At 41.1% G+C, this 26,960-nt stretch overlaps 1 protein-coding gene across 1 annotated transcript in view; it reads right to left on the reverse strand.

Moving 5' to 3' along the window:
* Positions 1 to 14,382: 14,382 nt before the first annotated feature.
* Positions 14,383 to 26,960, reverse strand: part of ACTR2 (actin related protein 2) — a 31,129-nt gene continuing 18,551 nt past the window's right edge. The window contains exons 6-9 of the mRNA XM_079720920.1: positions 26,370 to 26,519; positions 22,584 to 22,729; positions 18,361 to 18,493; positions 14,383 to 14,732 (exon numbers count right to left, since the gene is read on the reverse strand). Of these exons, the coding sequence (XP_079577046.1) occupies positions 14,562 to 14,732; positions 18,361 to 18,493; positions 22,584 to 22,729; positions 26,370 to 26,519 (600 nt within the window). The 3' untranslated portion in view covers positions 14,383 to 14,561. The remainder of the gene's footprint in view (positions 14,733 to 18,360; positions 18,494 to 22,583; positions 22,730 to 26,369; positions 26,520 to 26,960) is intronic.

A 26,960-nucleotide genomic window follows, 5' to 3' on the forward strand; every position in this document is an offset into this window, starting at 1 on the left:
TGCTCACTCTACCAGAAGGAGGGGGACTGAGTGGGGCCTCTCACTTGAAAACGAAAGTCATCTTTAGTTTGACAAATGTGGAGTCAGCCTCTACTCTGCGTGGTATACAGAGTTCTTATCTCAGACATTTAAAGCAATGAACACATTCTATTTTACTGAACTAAACGTGTCTGAAATACCTCCTGTGTCCTTCGTTGCAAAGCACCAGTTTCATTAAGACAGAATTGCGGGACTTACCTGCTGGCACAGTGGTTGAGAATCCGCCTGCCAATGCAGGGGACACAGGTTGGTGCCCTGGTCCTGGAAGATCCCACATGCCACGGAGCAACTAAGCCCATGTGCTATAACTACTGAGCCTGCGTGCCACACCTACTGAAGCCCGTGCGCCTAGAGCCCTTGCTCCGCAACAAGAGAAGCCACGGCAATGAGACGCCCACGCACCGCAACGAAGAGTAGCCCCCGCTTGCCGCAACTAGAGAAAGCCCGCGCACAGCAACAAAGACCCAACGCAGCCAAAATTTAAAAAATAAATAAAATTAAACCTTAAAAAAAAAAGACAGAATTGCATCCTGGCCATTTGGGACAGGAAGTACGTATACTAGTCAGTGTCTTAGCTGCGATCAGCGTAACCTGCCCTGGACGGTTTTAGCAGAAAAGAAAAGAAATTACTAAGGGATACGTGGGAGCTCACTCAGTTACTAAGGAGAGCCACCACCTCCCCTTGTGGACACAGCCTCTGCTGCCCACACCTCTGACACTGGGCACTGGAGAGCAGGGGCCCTGCGCGGCCGCACTCAAGAGCCCCAGGCCTGTGCTGCTTCCCACCCCCTGGGCAGGAAACCATTCCTCTGGGGGTCTGCTTCCCAAGTGGAAGTGCCTGATGGGCACACCGAGCAGTGACTTCTGTCTCAAAGAGGCAGCTCTTAACGATGTAGAAAAGCCCCTAAATATCAGAAGAGAGTTCCACAGAAGCTTAGTGGTCACAGTCATCATGACCACGTCCACGAATACAGCACCAACGTGGCAACCAGGGAAAACGTCCAGCTTCTAGGTTGTTTTCACACTCACTAGGCTCCTGTACTTGCTTTAGCTGTCACCATCTTCCCTCTGTTGTTCTGGCATTCCAAGGCTTATTCTGAATACAAAAAATGAAATCTGGAAAATCCTCAAATCTTAGTTCTAAAGTGAACCTTCTGAGGAGGAGACTGGAAGTAATAATTATTTCAAGCACCTGGAAACCTGCTGTTTCCAGATGAGAAGGGGCCCAGGAATGTGGGATGTGGCCACCGCTACTGTGTCTATGCTGCTGGCCAGGACCATGATTTTCCAGAACGTGCCTTGCATAGTGTTAATAGATGGGTGGCCAGAGAGAGGGAGGAGGCAATGATTACGAGAGGGACTTTGTGCCGGGCAAATAAAAGTCCACTCCATTTCCTTCCTGTAGGACTTCCCTGAGACTTTACTATGCTGCAAGGGAGGTTCATGCAGCGATGCCCTAACTCACTGGACCACAGAGAACACTTGGCTGTAAGGTGTCTTGCTTGAGGTTTCACACAACACTCTTAGGGAAATTACCCTAGGCTGCCTCTCACCCAGGTTAGAGCCCCAGAGAACAGTTAACTTCTTCAAATTCAAAACTCAGAAACTTTCATGCAAATACAGTTATTTTAAATGTCACTGGCTTCAGACCAACTTTGAGGGCTACTTTGAAAAGGGAAGGAGGGATGATACCTGCAAACATTTAGCCCCTTTCAAGTTCTGTTGAATGACTTCGGAAGTTGCTTTACCTCCCCACCCCGCCTGCCGTTTGATTTAGGAAATGCAGCTTGAGAGCTCTCAACCATGGGACCCCTAACCTTACGTGCAAGCTTTAAGAGTCAATGAGTGTAACTAACACAGGCTAAATAATACAGGCTAAATAACACAGGCTAATAAGGTTAACCAGTGAGGGAAAAAAGGTGTTTCCTACAAAGTCAATTCAATACACAGGAACTTTCAAATGTGCTTATCTTGCACAAACTGAAACGAACATCGTCATGAGTTGATTTTGGTTTCGTTATTTTTTTTCGTTTTGGTTTTTGGCTCACTGTCAAGTTCAACTTGACAGATCACCTTCAAATTAATTTAACACATATACGTGTACAAAACTTGCAAAAACTTTGGCTCCCACGTGAGCTGGCCCTCAAGCCCTTCACCAGAACAGCTGCGCTAGGCTGACCACTTCCAATTGCAACATACCGTTTGGCTTAGTAATCCCTGGCGCACCTCATACTGAGATAATTTAGCAGCCTATTAAAATGTCCACCACCACTCCTACTTTTTAAAGGTGTTTGTTTGGTTCTATCCAAAGGGCCATTAAGACACTGGGAAAAAACCCCATCTCTGAGGTGTGGCCCACAGCATCAATCCCGAGGAATCTCTCCTTTGATTATAAAAGCACTGAATTGTGAAGGTCACCAGGCAACAGCCCAGTTACTCTAAAATAGTTGCTGCTGAAGACTCCTTCATTTGGAATGGGTTTTAATGAACACCCCAGAGATCATTTCATACTTTTTATCCGTATATTCACTTCTTTTAAACCATAGTTTTTTTTTAAAAAGTGATCAATTATTTTCAACCAAATCTCATAAAATATATTTCATCCTCTCATGGAAACCTGAAGGCAGACTGGCAGTATAAATGGCTTTATGGGATAACCTGTTACATATATTTTTAAACAATTTATGTATAGGACTTGATGTGTCTAAATATCCAGAAACATAAGAGGAATATGTTTCCAGGACCTCTTTAAACCAAGCCAGGCCCTCCAACGCTGGGTTGCTTTTTTCTTGGTATTTCCATTCCATGTGAAAACATTTAACCCAGGTCTTAACCCTCAGCTGTCCCACGAGTACGTGAATTACAGATCCTTGCACATCTGAAGTACTTTCTTGCCGCTGTTTTTGGCTTTCCTTTGTTTTGTTTATGCTACACAACTTCCCTCCTTCCTTCCTACCCTTGGCTCCCCAGGGCTTTTAGAGATGGGCTAACCATGAATCTTGTCGTCCTGCAGCAGCGATGGAGACCCAGAGCCAGGACGCTCCCTCTGCTCCTGGCCAAAGGGGATGAAAGCAATAATGGCCATCTTGAACAGCACTGCTGTTCACGGCGCACCCTTGAATTCAGATAGCGAGCAAATTTAGCTGCTGCTTAAGTGATACACAGCTGCTCTGCATGGGAGCAGAGTCACTGTCTCCCAGAAGGCAATGGTCCTCCACAGTTTAGCCTCTGCAGATGGCCTCCCGTTAGGTTGTCCCCCATGCATGACAGTCACTCTGAGAGCACTGCCCATGCACTCACCACCCTCAGAGCATTCCATACAGGGCAAGTCCTTAGCAGATTTAAGTGATTCAAATGTTTCCCCTCCCCAAGTGTTCTTTTCCAGGGCCATTTGGATTCCAGGGGCCACTGCTAACCTTAATAACTGACATTCTTTCCATTTCTTGCCTTCCTGTGGTGAGTGGCGATTTTGAAATCTCCACTGATGAATTTGTCAAGTTCTGATCTAAATTCAGGGCCAGAATGAACACTTGGTAGGCAAAAACTAAGCCTCCCCCGAAAAAAAGTTTGAGCTTGATAAATCCTCAAAGTGTGACAAGCCCCTCTGGATTTAAATGCCTTTGCCCAGCAGATCACTGACTTGTTCACTCCCAGTCTCCACTTAATTTTTTTCATGGGAATGATCTGCTATAAACAGAAGAGCAAGCTCTTATGGGGCACTTCATATCAAAGCGCTTTTTTAATGGCACTTGGGATGTCAACCACTCTGGGCTGGGGCACTTTACTCATTGACTTGAGTTAAATTAAGGCACACAAGAGACAAGTGTTTTTCCCAAGGCCTCTGAGTGGAGGGTGGAGTCCAGGCGGGGTCCTAAGCTGGTCGAGGCTTAGAGAGACAGAGAGACTTGGATGACCATCACGCAGAACCACGGCAGGGTGTGGAAGCAAAGGCTGTGCAGCCAGAGAGATGCTTGAGTTCAACTCTGCCTCTGAATTTCCTAGCTCTGCATCCTTGTTCCAGTTACTTGACTTTTTTTGGGGGGGGGGGTCACACCATGTGACATTTGGGATCTTAGCTCTCTGACCAGGGATCGAACCCGCACCCCCTGCATTGGAAGTGCGGAAGTCTTAACCACTGGACCGCCAGGGAAGTCCCCGGGTTACTTTACCTTTGCAATCTATTTTCCTATCTACAAAGTGAAGGTAATAAATCCGACTTGAAATACAAGAGAATGCTGGTAAAGTGCCCTGAGGGTCAGCACCTGGTTCTTAGTGTGTGCTCCATAAATGGTGATCATTACAGCTTTCTGTCATGTTGGCATCCTTGTCGCTAATGCTACCTATGTGACTCCGTTAATGAATGTAGAGCCTGAAGACCTCTGTTGGCTCAGCTCACAGAAAGTCAAGGAGCTTTAAAAGTTCAAAAAACACTTGTTTAAGATGTATTCTTGTTCTCTGAAAGGCAGTAAACCAGGAAAATGTGCTCCATTTTCAAAAGGGATTTCAAACAAAGGCCCTTTGAAACAGATGAGACTGGCAACACTTTCCTTTGTAAGTAAAATTAAGGTACAGTAATAACGGAAGCCGGTTTTCTCTAGTCTTACAGTAGGGGGAGGGGAGAGAGAGAGACAGGGAGAGAGGGAGAGAGGGGGAGAGGGGGAGAGGGAGAGGGGGAGAGGGGGAGGGGAGAGGGGAGAGAGGGGGAGAGGGGGAGAGGGGAGGGGAGAGGGAGGGAGAGGGGAGAGAGGGGGAGAGGGGGAGGGAGAGGGGAGAGAGGGGGAGAGAGGGGGAGAGAGGGGGAGAGGGGGACAGAGGGAGAGGGGGAAGGGGAGGGGGGAGGGAGGGGAAGGGAGGGGGAAAGGGAGGGGAAGGGAGGGGGAAGGGGAGGGGGAGGGAGGGGGAGGGAGGGGGAGGGAGGGGGAGGAGAGATAAACCGGGAATCCAAGAGTCCCTGGTGGTAAATTCTAGGCGGGAGAGCCTTTGTCTTCATTCTGTTAGGAAACTCACAATTAAATGAAAGCTTTGGAAAAACACACCCAGATTTTTATCATTGAGGCTGTAGCTTAATTCTGAACAAAACCCCCTGGGTTTCTGGTTCATGTTTTTCTAAGTGTAAATGAGCCCTTCTGAGAGTGCCACCACCTCAATTTCGGGAAGTGGGGCCAGGTATCTGTGCCATAATTAGCTCCCCAAGAGATTCTCAGGCACCCCAAGGTTTGAGAACCACCAGCCTGAACGTCCTAGGAGAGGAAGAGGTGGGAGAGGGAACACCTTGGAGACTTGGAATTCCCTCTTGGTCTGAATGGAATAGTTTACACTGACATTGTCACAAATCCAAGAGATCTGGGGTAAATGGTTTCCTCATTTCTCCTCCATAAATCAGCGTGGATATTCTTGGCCAGCTCTCTCCTTGCAGGGTGGGCAGCTGTGAGTCAGCGAGGGGCTTACCTCCTCCTCGGCTCCTAAACTCGTCCTGCCTTTTGCAGATGCAATTCTTTCCCTGTCTGCCTCACAGATAATTATTTTAGCAGACAAGGTCCACGCCTGAAGAAAACAGGATATATTCTTGAAAGTAATTATTGTACTGAAATTTAGTGGGAAAAGGCCCTCCTTCGGTCCCAGGTTTTTGAATCAAATGAGCTAGTGAAGCGGGCTTCCATTTAGTTTCGTTTGCCAGTTAGCAAAGCTTGAGCTATAAGAGTTTAAGATGTCATTTCAGAGAATGTGGGAACAGCAAAGGTTTTTTTTGTGATCCAGGCCATATTCAGAAGTTTTCGTCTCAGTGATTTGACGGCAGAGATGGGGGTGGGAGTGCCATAAATCTAAGCTTCTTTAGACTCTTAAAACATGGGCATTTCATTACATAAATCTTTCCCCTCATATATTTGTTCAAAAGACCCACAAATGCAACAAAACAAAGAAAACGTTCATTTAGAATGCTCAGGGAAGCCTTTTTCATTTTTTAAAAAAACACGTAGGAGAAGATTTCCATTGGTTCACACCACAAATCTTAGCTTCTTTTGAATGGTATGAAGACAAAAAAATGTTTAAGGCATAAGAGTGCTACATATATAAAATGGAAGAGAAAGATAACTCAGCCTTCTCTTTTCTGAGATTAGTAAAATTATCCAAAACTTAAAAAAAGAAAAGACAACCATGAAATTGTCACACCATTTAAAAAAAAATAGTAGCTTAAAGTCAGAAGATAGTTTTCCTAGCACAGCCTTCACCTGTGTGTTTGAGAAAAGGCAAATTGCAAACACTGATACCCCCCAAATCCACATTATGAACAGCATTCTGATTTAGGGGACCTTGTGATTTTTCAGTCAGTTTTCATGTCATAAGAAATGTATTGATAGCAGTTATTAAAGTGACTATTGGACATCATAAACAAACATTTCCACTTTTGGACAAACTTTGCATCAACACGGAGAACAAAGAAGGCTCTAAACATCTGATACACATTTTTAGCTAACTGTACTATCAGAGGTGGTGCTTAAAATGCTGGAGGATATTTGCTGTGTGCTCTAGGGTGAAATGGAAAATTTAAGAGAAGCTATCATGGTAAAAACAGTAGGAATGAGATATGCAGGCAAACAAATAGCAAGAAAATTCATCCAGCATCAACCACACACTTTCATTCTACAGAAAATGCTAAAACTTACTTATATGAGCTATATAAGAATTAGGTTCAGAAGATAAAAGTCACTTCCTACTCACCCAGAGGATCCACCAACCTCCTCCTCAGAGAGGGTTTCTGCACTGAAAACTAACCACCTCCTCTCCTCACCTGCAGCTGGTTAGTTAATTTTAATATGTAGTAGCTGCAGTGCCCCCGCCCCCCCTTCAAATCTCTGGCTACAATTATTCCTGCCTAAAAGAGCAAACGCAGGAGTAAGCTTTTGTTTCTCTCTCTAGCAGCTATCAACTAAAATAATAAAATTCCACAAACTTCCAAATTTTATAATGAACTGAGCTTATACTTTAAAAAAATCAAAACTTGAATCAACTATATATAAGTGGTCTCCACACTGCATCCAAGTTCGCTTGTATGTTAGTTGCATGGAACTTGAAACAGATATTTCCTCTCCAGAAGTAAAGCTACAACTGGTAGGTGGGCTCCTTGGCCAGACTACAAATCATTTCAATCAAGTGGCTGAATCCTAGTACTAGCTGTACTACCTTGAGTTCAGGGAGCTGGGAACCATGCAAGTCAGAAGGGAGGAGAAAACATCTCTAAAAACCACTCTGAAATAAGCAGTTTGCTCTGGTTACTTCACCACTTCCAGCACCCAACTCACATCTACAGGGGCCCCTAAACAGTGAGCTTGTCCTCCTGACTTCTTTACTCTCCTCAGGATCCTGCCTGTTTTCACCAATGGACTCAGGTGAAACTTACAGACCTTCCCTCCACTTAAATCACAAAGAGCTGCTAATCTTCACTAGGTGTCAGTCTGAGTCACTGACTTCCTTTTAACTCACACCAACGTGTAAATAACTGATGGTGCTTTAACCGTCCCGGAAGAATTTGCATTTTGAGCAAGGGATATTATCACCGCCTGAACTGAGGATTTGTTTGGGGCGGTGGGGTGGAGGTCAGCGTCGGTTTCCAGGGCTTGTTCACTTCTGAACCTATTTGCTGAAAGTTCCAGAAATTTTCAGAAGAGCGAGACAAGGGCCTGCAGGTGTGGGCCCTGAGGAGTGGGTCCTGTTAATATCCTACAGCAGGGCAGTGAGGGCTTTGGCAGGGATCAGACCATTAGTGCAGTTGGAAAACAGGCAAATCCTCAGGCCCAAGAGTCAAATTTGGAGGTCCAGAATGGGGCCCAGGAACCTGCACTTTTTTTTTTTTTTTTTTGCGGTACGCGGGCCTCTCACTGTTGTGGCCTCTCCCGTTGCGGAGCACAGGCTCCGGACGCGCAGGTTCAGCGGCCATGGCTCACGGGCCCAGCCGCTCCGCGGCATGTGGGATCTTCCCGGACCGGGGCATGAACCCGTGTCCCCTGCATCGGCAGGCGGACTCCCAACCACTGCGCCACCAGGGAAGCCCAGGAACCTGCACTTTTAAACACTCCATGTGATTCTGACTTCAAAGACATTGAGAGGCAATAACCTGAGTATTTTTAAAATTATATAATTATACTCTAGTTACATAATTTTCTATAGCATACTTAACATATTAAATTCTACCTAAACTGCTAAGTAAAAACAAAACAAGCAAAATGGCTTCCCTAACTGATCAAGATCCTTTGAATTGTACCTAGTCAATAGTTTTAGGTTCCAAACCTACATTCCTTCTCAATAGTTCTTTAATTGAATGCCAAACACTTTCACATGTAGCTAGATCTAAGAAAACATATGCAAACACACACACATTTGGAGGTACACTGAAGATTTCAAATTAAGGGGTCAAATGTATATTATCAACTTACTACTTTCAACATTTGAACCTCAGCTAAGGCCCAAATTAAAAGAAAATTTAATTTTTTTTTTGTTTTTTTGCGGTACGCGGGCCTCTCACTGTTGCGGCCTCTCCCGTTGCGGAGCACAGGCTCCAGACGCGCAGGCTCAGTGGCCATGGCTCACGGGCCCAGCCGCTCCGCAGCATGTGGGATCTTCCCGAACCGGGGCACGAACCTGTGTCCCCTGCATTGGCAGGCGGACTCTCAACCACTGCGCCACCAGGGAAGCCCTAATTTTTATCTTATACTGCAGTATAGTTGACTAACAATGTTGTGTTAGTTTCAGGTGTACAGCAAAGTGATTCAGTTATACATATACACGTATCTATTCTTTTTCAAATTCTTTTCCCATTTAGGTTATTACTTGAATATTGAGCAGCCTTCCCTGTGCTGTACGGTAGGGTCCTTGTTGGTTACCTATTTTAAGTAGAGCAGTGTGTATGTGTCAACCCCAAACTTGCAATCTATCCCTCCCCCCACCCTTCCCCCCCACTCCCCGCCCCCATAACCATAAGTTGTTCTCTAAGTCTGTGTGTCTCTTTCTGTTTTGTAAATAAGTTCATTTGTACCTTTTTTTAGATTCCACATATAAGTGATATCACGATATCCATGCTGCTGCAAACTAAGGCCCAACTTTCTTTTCAAACACTAAGTTGGCATGAAATATGAAAATATAAAAAGTTAATAGAAATAATTATCACTGAGGAAATCCTTCGATTTTATTTCCTAAAGTAAGACAAGCCTTGAAATTTCCTTGTGCATATGATAGGCCTAAATTAAACTTCCAACAACCCCTGCACATCAAGGTACTCATTTAACAAAAAGATCAAATTAATATTATGGCAGTTCTTAACCTCAGAATTTCCTGAAATGATTGCTTAAAATGTCAACCTTTATTTGCTATTAATACCTTTACATTTGAATATTTATAATTACTCTTTTTTATGTGTAGAATTCTTACTCTTGAGAGTTGGGGCCCTTTTACAAAGCTCTATTCAAGGAAGTACAAGGCAGCTGACTAGTTTTCTTACTAATCTTTAAAAAAAAAAAAAAAAGCATTCAACAGGTAAGAGCTCAACTTGATGTTAATGGCAAAGAGCAGTGTTCTCGGGAGTCTACCTTGAGCTTGAAAACCGTACCTTATCCTTGTGATTGGTTTCTGCATTTCCCAAACCCAAACCTTTCAACTGGTCCATGCAAGCCTAGTTAAAATATTCTGTAATTCTTCTACTTCAAGGGAAATTATCTGCAGAGTCCTTTCTAGTCTTTCCTTTTTCCTCTAGTGGGTGGGAGGAACTGAGTGTAGATATGAGAAAGGACAGGAACTCTGTTCTGCCAAAGGGAAGACAAAGATGATCTGGATTCCCCTTACCCAGTTAGGTATTTTACATCTGCATGTAACAAATTGAGATACTTACAGTAGGTACAATACTTATTTTTTTGTCACTGCCATAGTGCAGATGATTTAAACAAAAGTATTAATAGCTTCTTTCTCCCTAACTTTGTATGTTATTTAACCAATGCAGAGCAAGATGCTTTAGGATGCTTTTTTTGTTTTGTTTTGTTTTGGGTTTTGTTTGTTTTTATTGAGCCAAATTATTTTTTTCATTAGTTTCTGCTTTATAACAAAGTGAATCAGTCATACATATACATCTGTTCCCACATCCCTTCCCTCTTGCGTCTCCCTCCCTCCCACCCTCCCTATCCCACCCCTCCAGGCGGTCACAAAGCACCGAGCTGATCTCCCTGTGAATGTTAAGCTTAATGTGAAAAGTCACTGGAACTTACATACAGTCGGCCCTCTGTAAGGCAGGTTCCGTACCTGTGGGTTCAATCAACTGCAGACTGAAAATATTCAGGAAGGGACTTCCCTGGTGGTCCAGTGGTTAAGAATCCACCTTCCAATGCAGGGGACACAGGTTCGATCCCTGGTCAGGGAACTAAGATCCCACATGCCACGGGGCAAGTAAGCCCGTGTGCCACAACTACTGAGCACGCGGGTCACAACTAGAGAGAGGCCCGTGTGGCACCAGGAGTACCATGCCGCAACTAAGACCCAACGCAGCCAAAAATAAAATAAATGGTAAAAAACAACAACAAAAAAAAACCTCAGGAAAATAAATTCCAGAAAACTCCAAAAAGCAAAACTTGAATTTCCTGCATGCCCCAGCAACTATTTACATAGCCTTCACATTGTGTTATTATAAGTAGTCTAGGAATGATTTACAGTATACAGGAGGATGTGTGTAGATTATAGGTAAATACCATGCCATTTTATATAAAGGACTTGAGCATCCTTGGATTTTGTTATCCTGGGGGGACACGTGGGTAGTGTCCTGGAACCAATTCCCTGCTAATACTAAGAGCTGCCTTATTTACATCCCAACTTTATTTTTACTCGGTAGCTAAAGTAACTGCAATATGGCAGGGTTAAAGTCAGTAATTTGGTCTTTACAAAGCACTCAACACTTGCAAATATACTTTTCCAGGTCCTTCCCCCACCTCCTCCACTTACCTCTGATGTAGTGTTCTCAAGCTTCTAAAAAGTTCAAGAAATTCGAGCTGGAGGAAAACAGTGATCCTACAAATACCCCCAGGTACTGTGGGTAGTTGGCCAATTAGTCCAAGGTTAGACAGCATGTTAAATATTGAGCTCAAATCAATCCTTGAGTTTCTGGTTCACTTTAGTTGGATACCCTCTTCGATGGTTCTAAAATTAGTAGTTAATAACCACACTCAGTTGTACAGTGGTCAAGGTTTGTGGGTGAAAAAAAAAATGAAGAGCACTGAGACATTCATTCCATCAACAGTGACACCTAATACAGTGCCCCTCTGTAACATGGACATAGCAATCACACCATTCTTCTGGTGACCAGGAAGAGACTGGATAAAAGACACCAGAGGAGAACCTCAGGAAGTCCTGGGGGACTCTGGCCGTGAAGGGAGCAATGAGGTTCAAGCACACAAGTTCATGGAGCAAGAAAAACAAAAATACTCACATCTACTCCCCAGACGCCATCTTCAAAGGCTAGTATAAAAGTAAGAAAGGGCTGGGTCAGCTTAATAAATTTTCATGTGTCTTTAGTTGCTTTGTTAAAAATAATATGCCTAAAAGTCTGCAGATGAGGTGAAATGTTGTTGAAAAGAGGCATGTTCCATATAGATCTCTCGAGCATTCCTAACACTGCCAAAGCCTCCTTAAATCTTCCGGGAGACAAAACAGTCTCCTAGAGGGAAAAAAGTCTCTAATAGAGCTGTAGCTGTGATTTGCTTTTATTCCTAGTTTTTTTTTCCCCCCTTAGGTATTTAAAATCATATCAGAAATAAAGATCATACCAAAAATAAATTATTTTTTGTCAAATAGTAGAATGTCACTGAACTGAACTTTGCCTAACAACTCGCATAAAGTTGTCGATCCGTCTTGCATTAGCAAAAATGAAAATATGAATAAAAATAAGAAAATGAAACCAAAGAGAAATATTATTAAGAGGAAAAACAAAGACAAAATTCAAATTTACTTTGAAAAATCTGATTTTATTTTCTGAATCAAAAAGAAGTGTATTCATGTTAAATTTAGAATGTTTAACTTTCCATTGATCTCTCAAAATACTTTCCAAATATTGTTGACAGTGCTCAGAACTGTGTAAAAGTTAACATCCAATACCACATTTTAAAGAAAAAAGTTTAAATGCAGGACCTATTTCTAAGAAACCCTTCTCAAAGGTCAAGGCATTGGCAATTCTAATTTTAAAAGAAAAGAATTTTAATTATTGGAAATTTAAGTGACAAAGGTTTTCAAGAGCTATATATCAGATCTCTTTTAAAACAGAAAAAAAGTTAATTTCTGAGGGACTCATACCTGACAACTCCAATTAAACATGATACTTCCCCACCCCACCCCCAAATTACTAAATGCATTATTTCACCTTGGAATAGGAAAATTATAAAATGTAATTTAAAAACTATACTCTTTCTATATATTAATACATCATTTTAACTGCCATGTTTGCTAGCAGATTATAAAATTAAAACCAAATTCTACATTCAAGGGACAAATGACAAATGCTTTCATTGCTTTATTTAAGAGTCGATCCCATTCTTTGTTGTCTTCTACCCCCACATTTTAAAATCATGACCAAAGGTCAGAAGTCAATCCATTTACCTGAAATGAACAACTAGTAGATACTGGTCCTACATCTGTGTCCTTTAACAACTCAGTATTCAAAAGGCTGGGGTGGGGGGGGATTTATAAGAACATGACTTAGGAACACTTTAGAATTCCAAAGTGACTCTGATACCCACGTCCCTAAAATCTAACAGACGTTATTCATAGGCTATTCACGTGTACTGAAGCATGTCCAGCATGCAGGCGAACTTCTTTTACTTGTTCAAATTGAGGTAAAACAGACAAAAAATACACAATATTAACAGAAGCTGCATAATTAAAACTAACCTTCTTTTGCTGCTTATTTCATATAAACTGATTTTTAAGTTTCTACACAAAAAAAGAGATGCTATAGCCAATAATTTCTCCAATTTCAGTCACCCAAAAAAGTACGCTTCTTCTTTCAAAGTCGTTATTAGTAAAGAATGTTTTGAAATGAAGAAAAACATTTTTCTCCAGAATTTGCATTTTGTACTTAGAGTGATACAATTTCTTATTGCTTTATTTTTCAAATTTAGAAGGAATTCAAGTCTGGGTACTATTTGATATTTTTTCAGATACCAAGCAATACAGACAGGATTCATAAATATGGTTTTCTGACAGGTAAGTCGGCTAACATTTACAAAATACCAACAACTCTTCTTTCAAGCTTAAGATGGCTGAGATTTAGTAGTTATGATTAGTTTTTCAGTACAAATATGTATTTAAATCTTGATTTTTTTGGCCAACATTTTAAATAGTCAAATTTTACTCCACTTCCAGGTTTTAAATGAAAACATAGCAACAAAAAAAAACTAGTGAAAATTACCCAACTGGCACAAGTCCCATATTTCAATGTTATGTTTAACCCAATAATTATAACCTACTGCCAGTAATTATTTATATGTATCTACTTGTTTTTATTAAATAAGCACTGGTCGGTTATATAAAAGAATTTTGCAAGAATGGTACTTGGCACTGGGTTACCTTAATGCTTCTGGTATTAATAGAAGCACTTAGAAAAATACCAGCTCTTAAGCACTTTTTGTCTGTAATTTGAATTTCCAAAAGCTTTTTTTCAATGTTACTTTTCCATTGGTAGATTCTAGGGAGTCTAGTCCCAGCTGATATGGTTGATTTTAAAAAACAAATAAAAAATCCCTAAGTCACATAATAATGGGACACTACACTTGCTTTTTACAGCATATGGAAACAGTTCCAGGCAGACCAAAAGTAGAAGAAAATCTGCCAAATCAAAGTATTGTAAATAAAGTCATCTTACGTACCCCAGAGCAGAAAAGCTCAAAAATCGAAAAAATAAAATCAACCCCCGCCTTTCCTCCACGCAAAATCCCACCCCAAACACTTTAGTTCTGAGCCTACCATTTCCCTAAAATGTTAATACCAGAAGCTTTAAGGTACTTAAAGCTGCAGCAGTAACATAGAAAGCGCCACACCACAGGGGAAACGCTACAAAGGGTTCAGCAGCTGCCCACTCAGCCCTCACCACCCCACCCCAATAACACATAAAAGCTCCTGTGGAAGTTGTTTTTTCTTATGCTAATAAAGGCATACCACCTAGTGTGCTAAAGACTAAAACTAGCAGCCTTAGAACAGGAAAGTGAAAATAGGAAGGCTATGGGAATGACCTAAATGCCTACTTAGGAGAAAGAGAGCAGCAGACAGGACCCTGGCCCTCTAGTGTTTGCAGGGAAGTGGTGGAATTAAGCAGTCAGATTTACCCACATCAACACAAATTTAATAAAACTTCTGCAAGACACCAGAATAAAACCTGACCTTTCCAGTCAAAGGGCACAGAGAGGCCTCATCCATGTCCTGGAGTTGAATGAGTTCAAAGATTGGCAATAAAGGAAAAAAGAAAGCATTAGGGGCGTGATGGAAACCAGCTTCGCAGTTTATCGAACAGTCACCCCAAGTTTCTCCAGCACACGAACACCCTTTTCTTGGTATTCCTGTCGGGTCATCCAGAAGTTGTCTTTGTCCTTCATGATGTCCGCTAGAACTGCGCCACCCAGGAATACCATGTGCTTTCTGCGGGGTGGGTCTTCAATGCGGATCTTGAATTTCTAAAGGAGAAAGAGGAGATGATAAAACGTCACACGCATGGTGCTTTCTGCTTTATGAAAATGACTTTTTCTTATATTCTCTTGTTGAATTCTCACAAAGGTCCTGTGATGTAAGTATCTCAGTTAGAGAGAGAAATTTTGTAATTTGCCCAAAACTCACAGCCAGGAGATCACACATCCATCCCAGTGTGCTTAGAACAGTCGCAATGTACACCTGTGGCTCCATCGTTAACTACACTCCTTGTCACTCTCAAAAGCAGCCTGATTTGAACAATGAATTCCATGTTCACCCTACCAAGAGCCCAAGTACCAGAGCCCTGTGACAGGTTTCCCACTAATGGGCAAATCACCTGGCCAGCTGTCACATGAAGAGTTGGGATAAAAGGACTGCTATAGTTTCTTCAAGGTCTCACGTCCCTATGATTGTAGTCCCGTGCAATAGGGTAAGCTTTAAGTTCTTTTCTTTTTTATTTATTTATTTGTTTGTTTGTTTATTCATTCATTCATTCATTTATTTTTGCGGTACGCGGGCCTCTCACTGTTGTGGCCTCTCCGTTGCGGAGCACAGGCTCCGGACGCGCAGGCTCAGCGGCCACAGCTCACGGGCCCAGCCGCTCCGCGGCATGTGGGATCCTCCCGGACCGGGGCACGAACCCGCGTCCCCTGCACTGGCAGGCGGAGCCTCAACCACTGCGCCACCAGGGAAGCCCCAAGTTCTCTTCTTATAAGCAAAGCTCACTTTCTACTCTCTCAAATTCAAATGAAATGTTCTCAAAATAAACAAGGCCAGGGCTTCCCTGGTGGTGCAGTGGTTGAGAGTCCACCTGCCGATGCAGGGGACGCGGGTTCGTGCCCCGGTCCGGGAGGATCCCACATGCCGCGGAGCGGCTGGGCCCGTGAGCCATGGCCGCTGAGCCTGCGCGTCCGGAGCCTGTGCTCCGCAACGGAGAGGCCACAACAGTGAGAGGCCTGCGTATCGCAAAAAATAAATAAATAAATAAACAAGGCCAAATACGGTCAAAATAAATTATGAGGATGTTGGATAAAATGAACACAGTAACCAAAATTAAAGACAAGCAAGAGCCACTATTAACTGTCTAACAAAGACAGACCTCCATCTGTACGGTCAGTCAACACCTGAAAGAGAAACCTCAAAATGAAATAGCAGTTTTATTTACAAGTCACAAATCCCGCAAAAAGACTCAAAATAACTACGTCATTCTACATTGTCTTTATATCACATAAATGAACCGTAGGATCTGTCATAACACATGACGTAGAAAAACATGTTTACTTATTAATTCTGAGGCTAACCTACTGTTCTAACTGTTCTAGTTACTTTTTTACTCTTTGGCAGGGGTCAGCAAACTTCTTCTGCAAGGGACCAGAGAGTAAGTACTTGAGGCTCTGCAGGTCTCTCTGGCAATACCTAAAGGCAGCCAGAGACAATATGTGACAATAGGTAACATATTATGTGACAAAAGAATGGGTCTGGCTGTGTTCCAAAAAACTTGATAAAACAGCCAGGTTTGGTCCAGGGCTATGGTTTGGCAACCCCGCTCTCAGGGACACCTGGCTAGCCCCTGAGGACACCACTGCCCCTGCAGCTTTCTCAACTGGCTGCTACTTCTCTCTCTCTCACTACCTGCCTAACTCTGGAGGTTGGTAACAGTAATTCTTGTTCACTGTTCTCTGCCTCCTCCCTGCAACTCCACAGCCCCTCAGGAACTCATCCTATCTGACTACTCCATCCACCACCCCTTTGCCCAGGGCAGCTATAGATGCCCGGGTTACTCCCCCTCACACCTGCTCTGCGGCACGCGTGCGTGCTCTCTCCACCATGGCCTGGCATCACCCTCGGTGGCCCTGTCTTTCTCTCCCTCACCCGGCGGAGCACCAACTCGGGTGATCGACTCTCTTGCTCTCCCCCTGCCCTCAAGCAACTGAGCACGTGTCAGAGAAACTCAACGTCTAGCTTTAAACGTTACCTCAGCTGAGCACCTCAGTGCTGCTCGGCAATCCTGTGACATTTCTCTTCTCTCTTGCCCTCTGCAAGACACACCACTTCACACCTCCTCGTCTATTTTATAAACCTCTCCCAGCTCCTCCCTGCTCTCAGAGCCTCCTAACCTGTCTTGTGATTTCGCCTTTCCTCCTCCCTTCCCTCAACAATCTATTCACCACCCAGACTTAATGATCCTTTAAACAAATCAGATCCTACCATTTCTCTGCGCAAGATCCTCCTTCCTCGATAGGAGGAAAGCCAAACTCTTCCCCGTGGCTGAATAAGACTTACATCCTGACTACCTTTCTGAGCTCACTCTGCTCCAGCCACTCCTGCACACTCCCACCAACCTGGGGCTCTTCCTGCCTGGAAGATTCTTCCCCCCAGAGAGTCAGGCTGCCCACTGGCTCACTCCCTTCAGGTCTTTGCTCAAAAGTTATCTTATCTCACGGGAGCCCTTCTCCGATCACACTACACAAAGGAGCACACCGTCTCCCCCAATCACTACCCACTCTCTAGCCCCTAACCTGACTTCTCCGTAGTGCTTATTACTACTGATATATGATTCACAGACTAAACGCGGGGATTTTTGGTTTTGTTCACCACTGTTTTGTTGCTCACACCATCTAGACAAGTGTTTGGCACCGAGAAGGAGTTCAAGAAGCATTTGCTAAATAATCATCTGAGACTGATTTTAAATTATATGTGTACTCAAAGTCAGACAAATGAGTGAAGTACTTAGACAACACGGCTCCTTTTGAGTCTTTCAACTTATTTAATGTATGAGCCCATACATAATTTAATTTCAACAATTTGAGTCACAAATAAAAGATGTGACATAGTGTCTCTAATACATACAGCCCTCTGTAGGATGTAATCTCATTATCTAAACTGATCAAAGTTGGTGAGATGAACCTCAGAGATTAATTTAGAATTAAACGACTCTTAATTGAGTGCACAGTATGTATAGTGTACTTCACACAGTCCAGGGTTTGTAGAAAAAAATCAATGCCAAATAGCCACCAACTGTTACGTACTAGTTTAAAAATTTCTTCCTACTCTACACAACAACAACTACCAATTAAAGTCTGTTTCAAGAGCTATGATAGTTGACGGGGATGCAAAAGAACTGGAGACATGGTGTTGTTTACAATCTGATTGGGGAGATAAGACATATGCAAGAAACAGCCAGAAAATAACTCAGTCAGAAACATGAGACAGTCCAAGAGTAGCACTGAATGCTGACTACATATTAAAAAAACAAGTTAAAAAAAAAAAAAACCCAAGGGGGCCTTTCTCTCCCCATAGTACAACAGGTTCTTCCCATATACTTACAGGCACCTCTGGCTCCAAGCTGTTTGTTACAGATGAACCAAAACATCTGGCCCTGGACCCAGTTGCCTCGATACACCGAATACAGAGGTGCCCCGGCACTAGGACCGCTCTGAGACAAAGCTCATCTTGAACCATTTACTTCTTCCTATCGCTTCAAGGCTACACTAGACTGCATTAGGAATTTGTTTAGAAAGACTTCTTGCTCCCTCTGGTGGCTGTCAAGATTAACAAACTATTTTACAGGGTTTTAAAAGTATGTTAACAGTTGGATTATTTATTGATACTTACAGAAAGTTTTTCCACATCTCCCTTCAACACTCGTTCTAAGTACAGCTGTTTAAGCTCTCGTTCCAACCGTGATGGCAGCCCAGGGTACATAGTAGACCCTCCAGAAAGCACAATGTGCTTATAGAATTCAGATCTAGAAAGACACAATAGGTATTCATTAGGGGTTTCAGATTAGGAAAACAGTATCTCAGAGTTGCTTTTATTTACATCAGCCTCAGGTGGTTGCTGGGAGAATTAAATAAAATTCAACATGTAAAGCACAAGGCTGAATGTTTGCTATTACTACTCTTAATAGATAATAAACCCTCTTTATATATAAAATTATTAGCATTTTGATGACAATACTTCTAAAGCACATAACATTTTCTTGCAAAAGTAATTGAGTCTTTTAGTAATGACCAGTTTACATTACAAACTTGCAGTATTTGGACTGTGCTATCACAGTGCTTCCATGGAGCCACTCAGATGTGGCTGTTTACTATAATTAACCATATTCTACCATGATTCCAGCTCTTGCTTTTGAATTTATCCATTTGTCTTTTGTAGTTTTCCCTTTTGTTCCTTTGTTTTGAGGCTGTCAGCTATTATTTTTGGTTGGATTGATGTGCTTGCTTCTTAGAGAAGTCCTCGCTTTCTTCCTTAAATATGCTGTTGGTCATGATACCAGATAATCAAATCTAAAATAACTGCATATGTAGTAAAAGTAATATCATCTGAGTGAGGGTCTGAGGAACTCTTCTCCTAGTAAAACTCAGGAGCTAAGTCACATCCATTTTGGCCTCATTCAAACTCACTTCCAGGTTTTTACTTTCAGGTTCTCAAGGGCTCAGGCTATTATAATTCTAGCTTCTAGAAGAAGTTCTATATTGTATTTAATTGCAGAAGTATGCACATGAGTGTGACATAAACTAAGCAGTTGAGGTATAGCTACATGTGGTATGTGCCCATGAGCATTTATTTTTCTTTTATTTTTAAAATTAATTTATTTTTATTTATTTATTTTTGGCTGCACTGGGTCTTCGTTGCTGTGCACGGGCTTTCTCTAGTTGTGGCGAGCAGGGGCTACTCTTCGTTGCGGTGCACGGGCTTCTCATTGCAGTGTCTTCTCTTGCTGCAGAGCACAGGCTCTAGGCACGCGGGCTTCAGTAGTTGTGATTCACAGGCTCTAGAGTGCAGGCTCAGTAGTTGTGGCGCACGGACTTAGTTGCTCCGCAGCATGTGGGATCTTCCTGGACCAGGGCTTGAACCCGTGTCCCCTGCATTGGCAGACGGATTCTTAACCACTGCGCCACCAGGGAAGCCCCACATGAGCATTTACATGTATGCTTTCAACACACAGGACATGCAACACAAAATTTGAGTTGTGCTGCTTTCCAATGCTAGCAATATGGAGAGGGTACTGAACCTAACTCCATTGCTTTAGGAACACCAAAACTTTAATCACTACCAACAAGAATGCACTTTTAAATATAATTTTGCTATTAGTGATCATTAAAGCAAGGGACAAAAGCATCTACTCAATCCCTACCATAAGAATTTATCATAATTATGAAGTCTAGATGAGATTTTTGATCATCTTCCATTAGATTTATAGCTTTTTATAAGCCAACTGCTATTTTTATTAATTTCCATTACCAGCCTGTTCCCCAGCCAGCCCACAAAAATTAGGGGGTTATTTCATTCAGGGTTAAATAAAGAAGTAGGCAAACACTTGCTTAATAAAATGCTTCTGAGTGAATTTCTCAATAACTTGAGTATAAAGGAGAGCTTTCTAACTATGACTCAAACTCTAGATGCAGTAAAAGATTATAAATCTTTTTATATAACTAAATAAAAACAAAAACACCACAAGCAAGAGACAAATGAAAAATGACAAAATGTCTGCAATAGATATCACAGAGCTAATATATAAAGAACTTTTTCAAAAAATGAGAGAAAACATTTTTTTTAATTCCATAGAAGAACAGGCAAAAGCCACGAACAGATAATTCACCAGGAGAAGATATAAAAATGGCCCTAGACATAGAAAAATATATTCAACTTCAATCTTAAGAGAAATGCAAATTAAAACTACATTAAGATATCATTTCTCACTCATTAGACTTGGCATAAAAGTAAAATGCTGAAAAACTCTGTGAATAAGCTGTTGGGGACACAGGTGCCCTCATATATGACTGGTGGGAAAGAGAAAGGGTACAACTTTCATAGAAGGGAACTGAGCAATAACAAAACCACACACATTTATCCTTCATCCCAACTATTCCCCCCAGACATTTTTTCAGAATATATATGCCCAACAATACAAAGATACAGTGTGCACAAAGTTATTAACTGCAGCATTATCACTGCATTATCACACTGGAAAAAAGAATGCAGCTGGAACAAAGAATAAGGACAACCCCTAGGAAGTGGCAGATGTAGAGAACGAACGTGTGGACACCAAGGAGGGAAAGCGGGGCGGGGGGAATGAATTGGGAGATTGGGATTGATACACATACACACATGTATAAAACGGATAATAAAAACCTGCTGCATAAAAAAAAGAGGCAGTTTTAGACATTAAAAAAAAAGCTTGTTTCGAATACATTAAGTGAAAAAAGCAAAGTGCAAATGAGTATTTACAGTATGCTACCTTTTGTGTAAGAAAATAAAAAACAGAGGGAGGAGGACTAGGGTGAAAGACAAGGGGTGGGGAGAGTAATACTTCTGAGTATACTTTTTTGTATAGTTTTCACTATCTATTCAGAAAACAAAATTAAAGATGAGCCAGGAATATCCTGTGCCACAAAATAGAATGAAGTAGAATGTGCTCAAAAAGAGATGAGGGCACATCAAAGGACACAGGAGCTTGCTTGAAGGGGCTCTCACAGGCGATACCAGGAACAATTTAGCACCAAAATGAAATAAGGCAGTAATAAATTATAATCCACCAAATAAAATCATGAGGCCATATTGATAATAAACAAACAAAACAAGGGAGAAAGGAAAAGGATTTCCTTATGCTAGAATGCCAACTAATAAATACAGAATGACAGAATTAGAAAAAAATCACCTTTTTGTAACCATCACAATAAAAATGAATTTAGGCAAGAATCATCAACAGACGCCAAAAGGGGTGGGGGCCAGAGTTTGATGAGGAACAGGAGATTTACACAGTCTCAAAGTATTTTCCCACAAATTACTTAAAAGTCAGGAAAGGGAAAAAAAAGGAAACCTACACAGTGAAGAAAATAGGAAACTTCATTAAGAGTTTAACACTAATATCACCCATTAGGAGCAAACAGACATCAATTCTGGATGTGATAACCTGAGAAGGTCACATCACTTAAGTACTGTTCTAGCCAAAAATGCACAATCTAAATCTAATCATGTGAAAACATTCAAACCCAAATTGTACTCTGCAGAGATATCAATGTCATAAAAGACTGAGGAACTATAATAGATAAAAGGTGACTAAGAGACATGACAACTAAATACAATGTGTGACCTTAGATTTGATCCTTTACTGGAGAAAAGAAAAACCGTATAAAGGACATTATTGGGACAGTGAACAAAACTGAAATACGGATGGTAGATAAATGTATGTCAGTAATCAATCCCCAGAACTCAATAATGCACTGTGGCTATAAGAGAACAGCCTCATTCCCAAGAAATACAAAGTGAATATTAAGGAGTAAAGAGGACTTATGCATACAACCTAGTCAAATGGCTCAAGAAAGAAAAGAGAGCACACAGACATGCAGAATGTTAAAATCAGTAACATGGAAAACTGGACAGTGTACAGGAGTTCTCTATTCTATTCTTGCAACTTTCAATATTTAAACTATTTCAAAATAAGATTAAAGAGGCATCTGAGGGCTTCCCTGGTGGCGCAGTGGTTGAGAGTCCGCCTGCCGATGCAGGGGACGCTGGTTCGTGCCCCGGTCCGGGAGGGTCCCATATGCCGCGGAGCGGCTGGGCCTGTGAGCCATGGCCGCTGGGCCTGCGCGTCCGGAGCCTGTGCTCCGCAACGGGAAGGCCACAACAGTGAGAGGCCCGCGTACCGCAAAAAAAAAAAAAAAAAAAAGAAAAGAGGCATCTGAGACACAATGATACATGCTGTTCAACAACCAGTGTCATCCTATCAGAAACCTGAGTGAGACAATAGACAACTTGGTCATTCTAGCTATTTATATTCCATCTATTTCTGATAAATAACTTTGAAACAACCATTTCTAATGTACCTGGTATCGATGTCAGCTGCCTGGATTGTGTTAAAAAGCAATTCAGCAACACCTACTCCCTCAACATTGATCAAGTGAGGCTGAAACAAAGCTTCTGGTGCTTCAAATCTCTCTCCCCCAACTTTGATAATGCGGCCATCTGGGAGCTAGAAACCAAAAACAATCAGGTATCAGCAAAAGATGTTAAAAGTTCCTAGTGTTCTTTAGATGTTAGTACTTATAAACTTATAAACACCTGTTCTAGAACCAAAATCATTATCAGCAATATATTTCTCCGAAAATATATTTTTTAAAAAAGACAAAAAAGGTAAATTAAATACATCAAAATAATTGTTTTTATTATCATGCTCTGTTCTGCTTTTAAAATGGTATGTCATGCCCCCAAACAGGAGGAATTTCTTGGAAGATTCGCCAACGCACGAGTGAGTGATGTTCCACTGGTGTGTGCAGGTGAGCACTACAGGTGGCGCTGATCGCCCATGGCAATTGGATTTTTGCTGGAGTCAGTGTTGCTTATCATTTTAACACATTTGTGAGTTTATGGATATTTTTACCATATAGCACAGGCAAATTCAATTAAAAATTTTAAGTAATTTCTTTCACCAAATAATTACTCTGGGAAACTTTATTATTTTGTCATCAAAACACTTTATATCACGTGTGAAACTTCTGTCAAATCATTTAATCCAAAAAAATTGTGTGATCAAGAAAACTTAAGGAATATTGATCTAGACTATTTATTAGGCAATTCTGTTGTATCCTACTTACTAGGTCCTATTAAATTTTAAATGATAATGAATAAATATAATTTTAAGAAAATGAGATTTAAACAACTGGTCAGATACCATTACAACATGACCTTGTGCAGAAATCTCTTAAGTTACATCATGTTTATATTTAATTAAATGAGAAATGTTAAACAAAAACTCCCTCACAATTCACTGAAGTGACCTAAGTAACAGGCATGCTTGTTTGTATATGCTGACATTGGACACATTTCTGTATGACATACCAGAATTAGTTTTACATGAACATTTCTAACAGTATATTTGTTTAAAATAACATAATTAAAATAATTATCTTTAGATTCCAAAACTGACTTTCCAATATGACAAAGCATCACGAAGCAAGTTCTTTAAGACATTTACCCCAGTTTCCTATGATTGTTTACAAGTATGTGCAAGGCGACCACTCCAAAATTATCTTTTTATAAATCACATCAATGTCTTGAAAAAAAAACTTACCCTTAAAAAAAATAAACTTTAAAACCCAAACTTGAAATCACCCCAAGATACATGGAAAAACTTCACATGGCAGACTACTATTACCAAAACCTCTGTACCTGGCCCTTCCAGCCTCTGATGGTGTGGCTCTTCTCAAAGCTCTATTTTTGCAGGCCAGCCTGGGGCCACCTACCCTAGGAACTACTACCTCATGGAACTGTTAAAACTGTATGCTTCCCATTTCTTTGCACCGAATCTTACCCTTTCCTTTATTTGTCCACTCTTATCCCTCTTCATTTACTCATCAGTTCACTGTTTATTTGTTGCATGTATTTTTGTAACCTACCTCAAACTCGCTGAGAAAGGAGAATAAATAAATAAAATATGTCTTACACTACTAGTTCCCTTATCCTCTGCCTCATGACACTTTCTTCCAAAGTTAGGTAGGTGACAAATTATAAATCTAAGGTAACTGTCAAGAAAGCTTCAGGAAAGAATTCCCAGAGCAAATCTGGAGATCATTAAGTTGCAAAGTATTGACTTATTGACTATTTGGATCAGTATCTTCTAAAATTAAACAACATAACACAAAAATTTATAATTATTTTTATTTATTCTTTTTAAAATTTATTTATTTAGTTTTGGCTGCGTTGGGTCTTCATTGCTGTGCGTGGGCTTTCTCTAGCTGCAGTGAGTGGGGGCTACTCTGTTGCGGTGTGCGGGCTGCTCATTGCGGTGGCTTCTCTTGTTGCAGAGCACAGGCTCTAGGCGCACAGGCTTCAGTAGTTGTGGCATGGGCTCAGTAGTTGTGGCTCACGGGCTTAGTTGCTCCGCGACACGTGGGATCTTCCTGGACCAGGGCTCGAACCCATGTCCTGTGCATTGGCAGGTGGATTCTTAACCACTGTGCCACCAGGGAAGTCCCTATTCATTTATTTTTGTTTTTGTTTTCTTTTGGCTGTACCACGTGGCATACAGGATCTTTAGTTTCCCGTCCAGGGATCAAACCCACAGCCCCTGCAGTGGAAACACAGTCTTTTTTTTTTCTTTTCTATTTTTTAAAAAATAATTTTTATTGGAGTACAGTTGATTTACAATGTTGTGTTAGCTTCAGGTGTACAGCAAAGTGAATCAGTTATACATATACCTACTCTTTTTTAGACTCTCTTACCATATAGGTCATTACAGAGTATTGAATAGAGTAGCCTATGCTATACAGTAAGTCCTTATTAATTATCTATTTTATATATAGTAGTGTGTATATGTCAATCCCAATTTCCCAATTTATCCCTCCCCCACCTTATCCCCTGGTAACCGTTTTTTTTTAAATATCTTTATTGGAGTATAATTGTTTTACAATGTTGTATTAGTTTCTGCTGTACAACGAAGTGAATCAGCTATATGTATACACATGTCCCCATATCCCCTCCCTCTTGTGCCTCCCTCCCACCCTCCCTATCCCACTCCTCTAGGTCATCACAAAGCATCGAGCTGATCTCCCGGTGCTATGCAGCAGCTTCCCACTAGCCATCCATATGGAAGCACAGTCTTAACTGCTAGACCACCAGGGAAGTCCCTATAATTATTTTTTAAATGACTATTATGTACATATTTGTGATAGGTTGAGTTTACATGAATCAAATGGTTTAAGAATACTTGCTTTTATTGCCTATCACTCAATTTCATTTTAATAACTACTAGATCCTAGCAGCACCAATGACATATTAGACCTTACAATTCTTAGTTGCAGGGGATGCCCTGTTCATTGTAGGATGTTTAACAGCCTTCCTGCAAAGCTGTAACAACCAAAAAATGTCTCCAGATGCATTGATCAAAGATGCAATATGGAAGTACTTTATATCCAGATGAATGACAGACTTAAAGATAGCAATACATTAAAAATTCAGGGAGGATCAACTCCCCTAGTGGAAACTATAACTAGGTTCTAAGTCTCATTAGTTTCAATTTCAAGTTAACATTTGTTTTGAACATCTCATTAAGAAAATACTAAGTCAGGAAGACTGCCACCTACTGAATTATAAAAGCCATCCTATAGGATGACCACTTCCCAAAGTATCTTAGAACACCAGCCCCATGAAATGCTGAGGAATACTGCAGTCCTGTACAAATCAGCATATCAAAGGCTCTGAGAAGTCCTTTAATAAAGTGAAATCAACTCTCTCCCAAACTTACCTGAAAATGTAGCCCCCATTTTAATTTTTGTGAAATACCTATTAACATCTCACAGAAATAACATTACGCGAAACCCATGCTGAAAAATGCTATTCCAGGTACTAGAATCTCAAAATAATATCTCACATCTAATTGCATCCTAAAGTAGAAAAGCAATACATGATTCTTGCCTTATTTCATGTTATACGGTGTCCTAAAATAATTAATCATAGAATCATAATGTAGAAAGACATTAAAGATCACACATATACATATTATAACAACCCAAACCAAAAATACTGGATTCCAAGAAAACCTCCTTAAGCACACGCCAATAGTCAAAGTTGTCCATTTTAAAACCACATATATATTATACACTGGAAATACTTACTGTGTAAGATTCAACTAATACTGTAGTTTCTAAGGCCAGTTTCTGCTCTTGCTCAATATTATACCCCACATAACACAATTTTTCTTTAATCATGCGAACCGTTTCAAAATCAGCAGAATGGTTGAAGGCGTAGCCCCGCAACAGAAGCAGCTGGTACAAAAAAATAGCAGTAAATCCACAAGTAATCTGAATGAGTTCAACTCTGCAAAAGCGATTAATGCTCTCTAAATATGTCACATCAATACCAAATGCAATGGACAGTGGAGCCTTAGGTCTTACTGAGTATTTCAGAAATGGGAATATTACTTGACATAAAAGGATTTATATTTCAGTTTCAGAGAGAGACAGAATTAACAGTTCATGAATAATAAATGGCCAAAATGAGCAAAATATCTATTAATAAATAATATTTTACACTGGACTCCTGTAAGTCTGCAATTTGCTCAATCAATACCATATTCATGAAATATCCCAAGTCTTAATGAAGTTCTATCCCTAACTTCTATTATGTCTGACACATATTAGATGGGCAATAGCATTTGTTAAAAAAAAAAAAACCCACATAATACGCATCATAAACAACATTTTCAT

This window comes from Hyperoodon ampullatus (genome assembly GCF_949752795.1).
Source record: "Hyperoodon ampullatus genome assembly, chromosome: 15".
In the NCBI taxonomy this organism is placed as follows: domain Eukaryota; kingdom Metazoa; phylum Chordata; class Mammalia; order Artiodactyla; family Ziphiidae; genus Hyperoodon; species Hyperoodon ampullatus.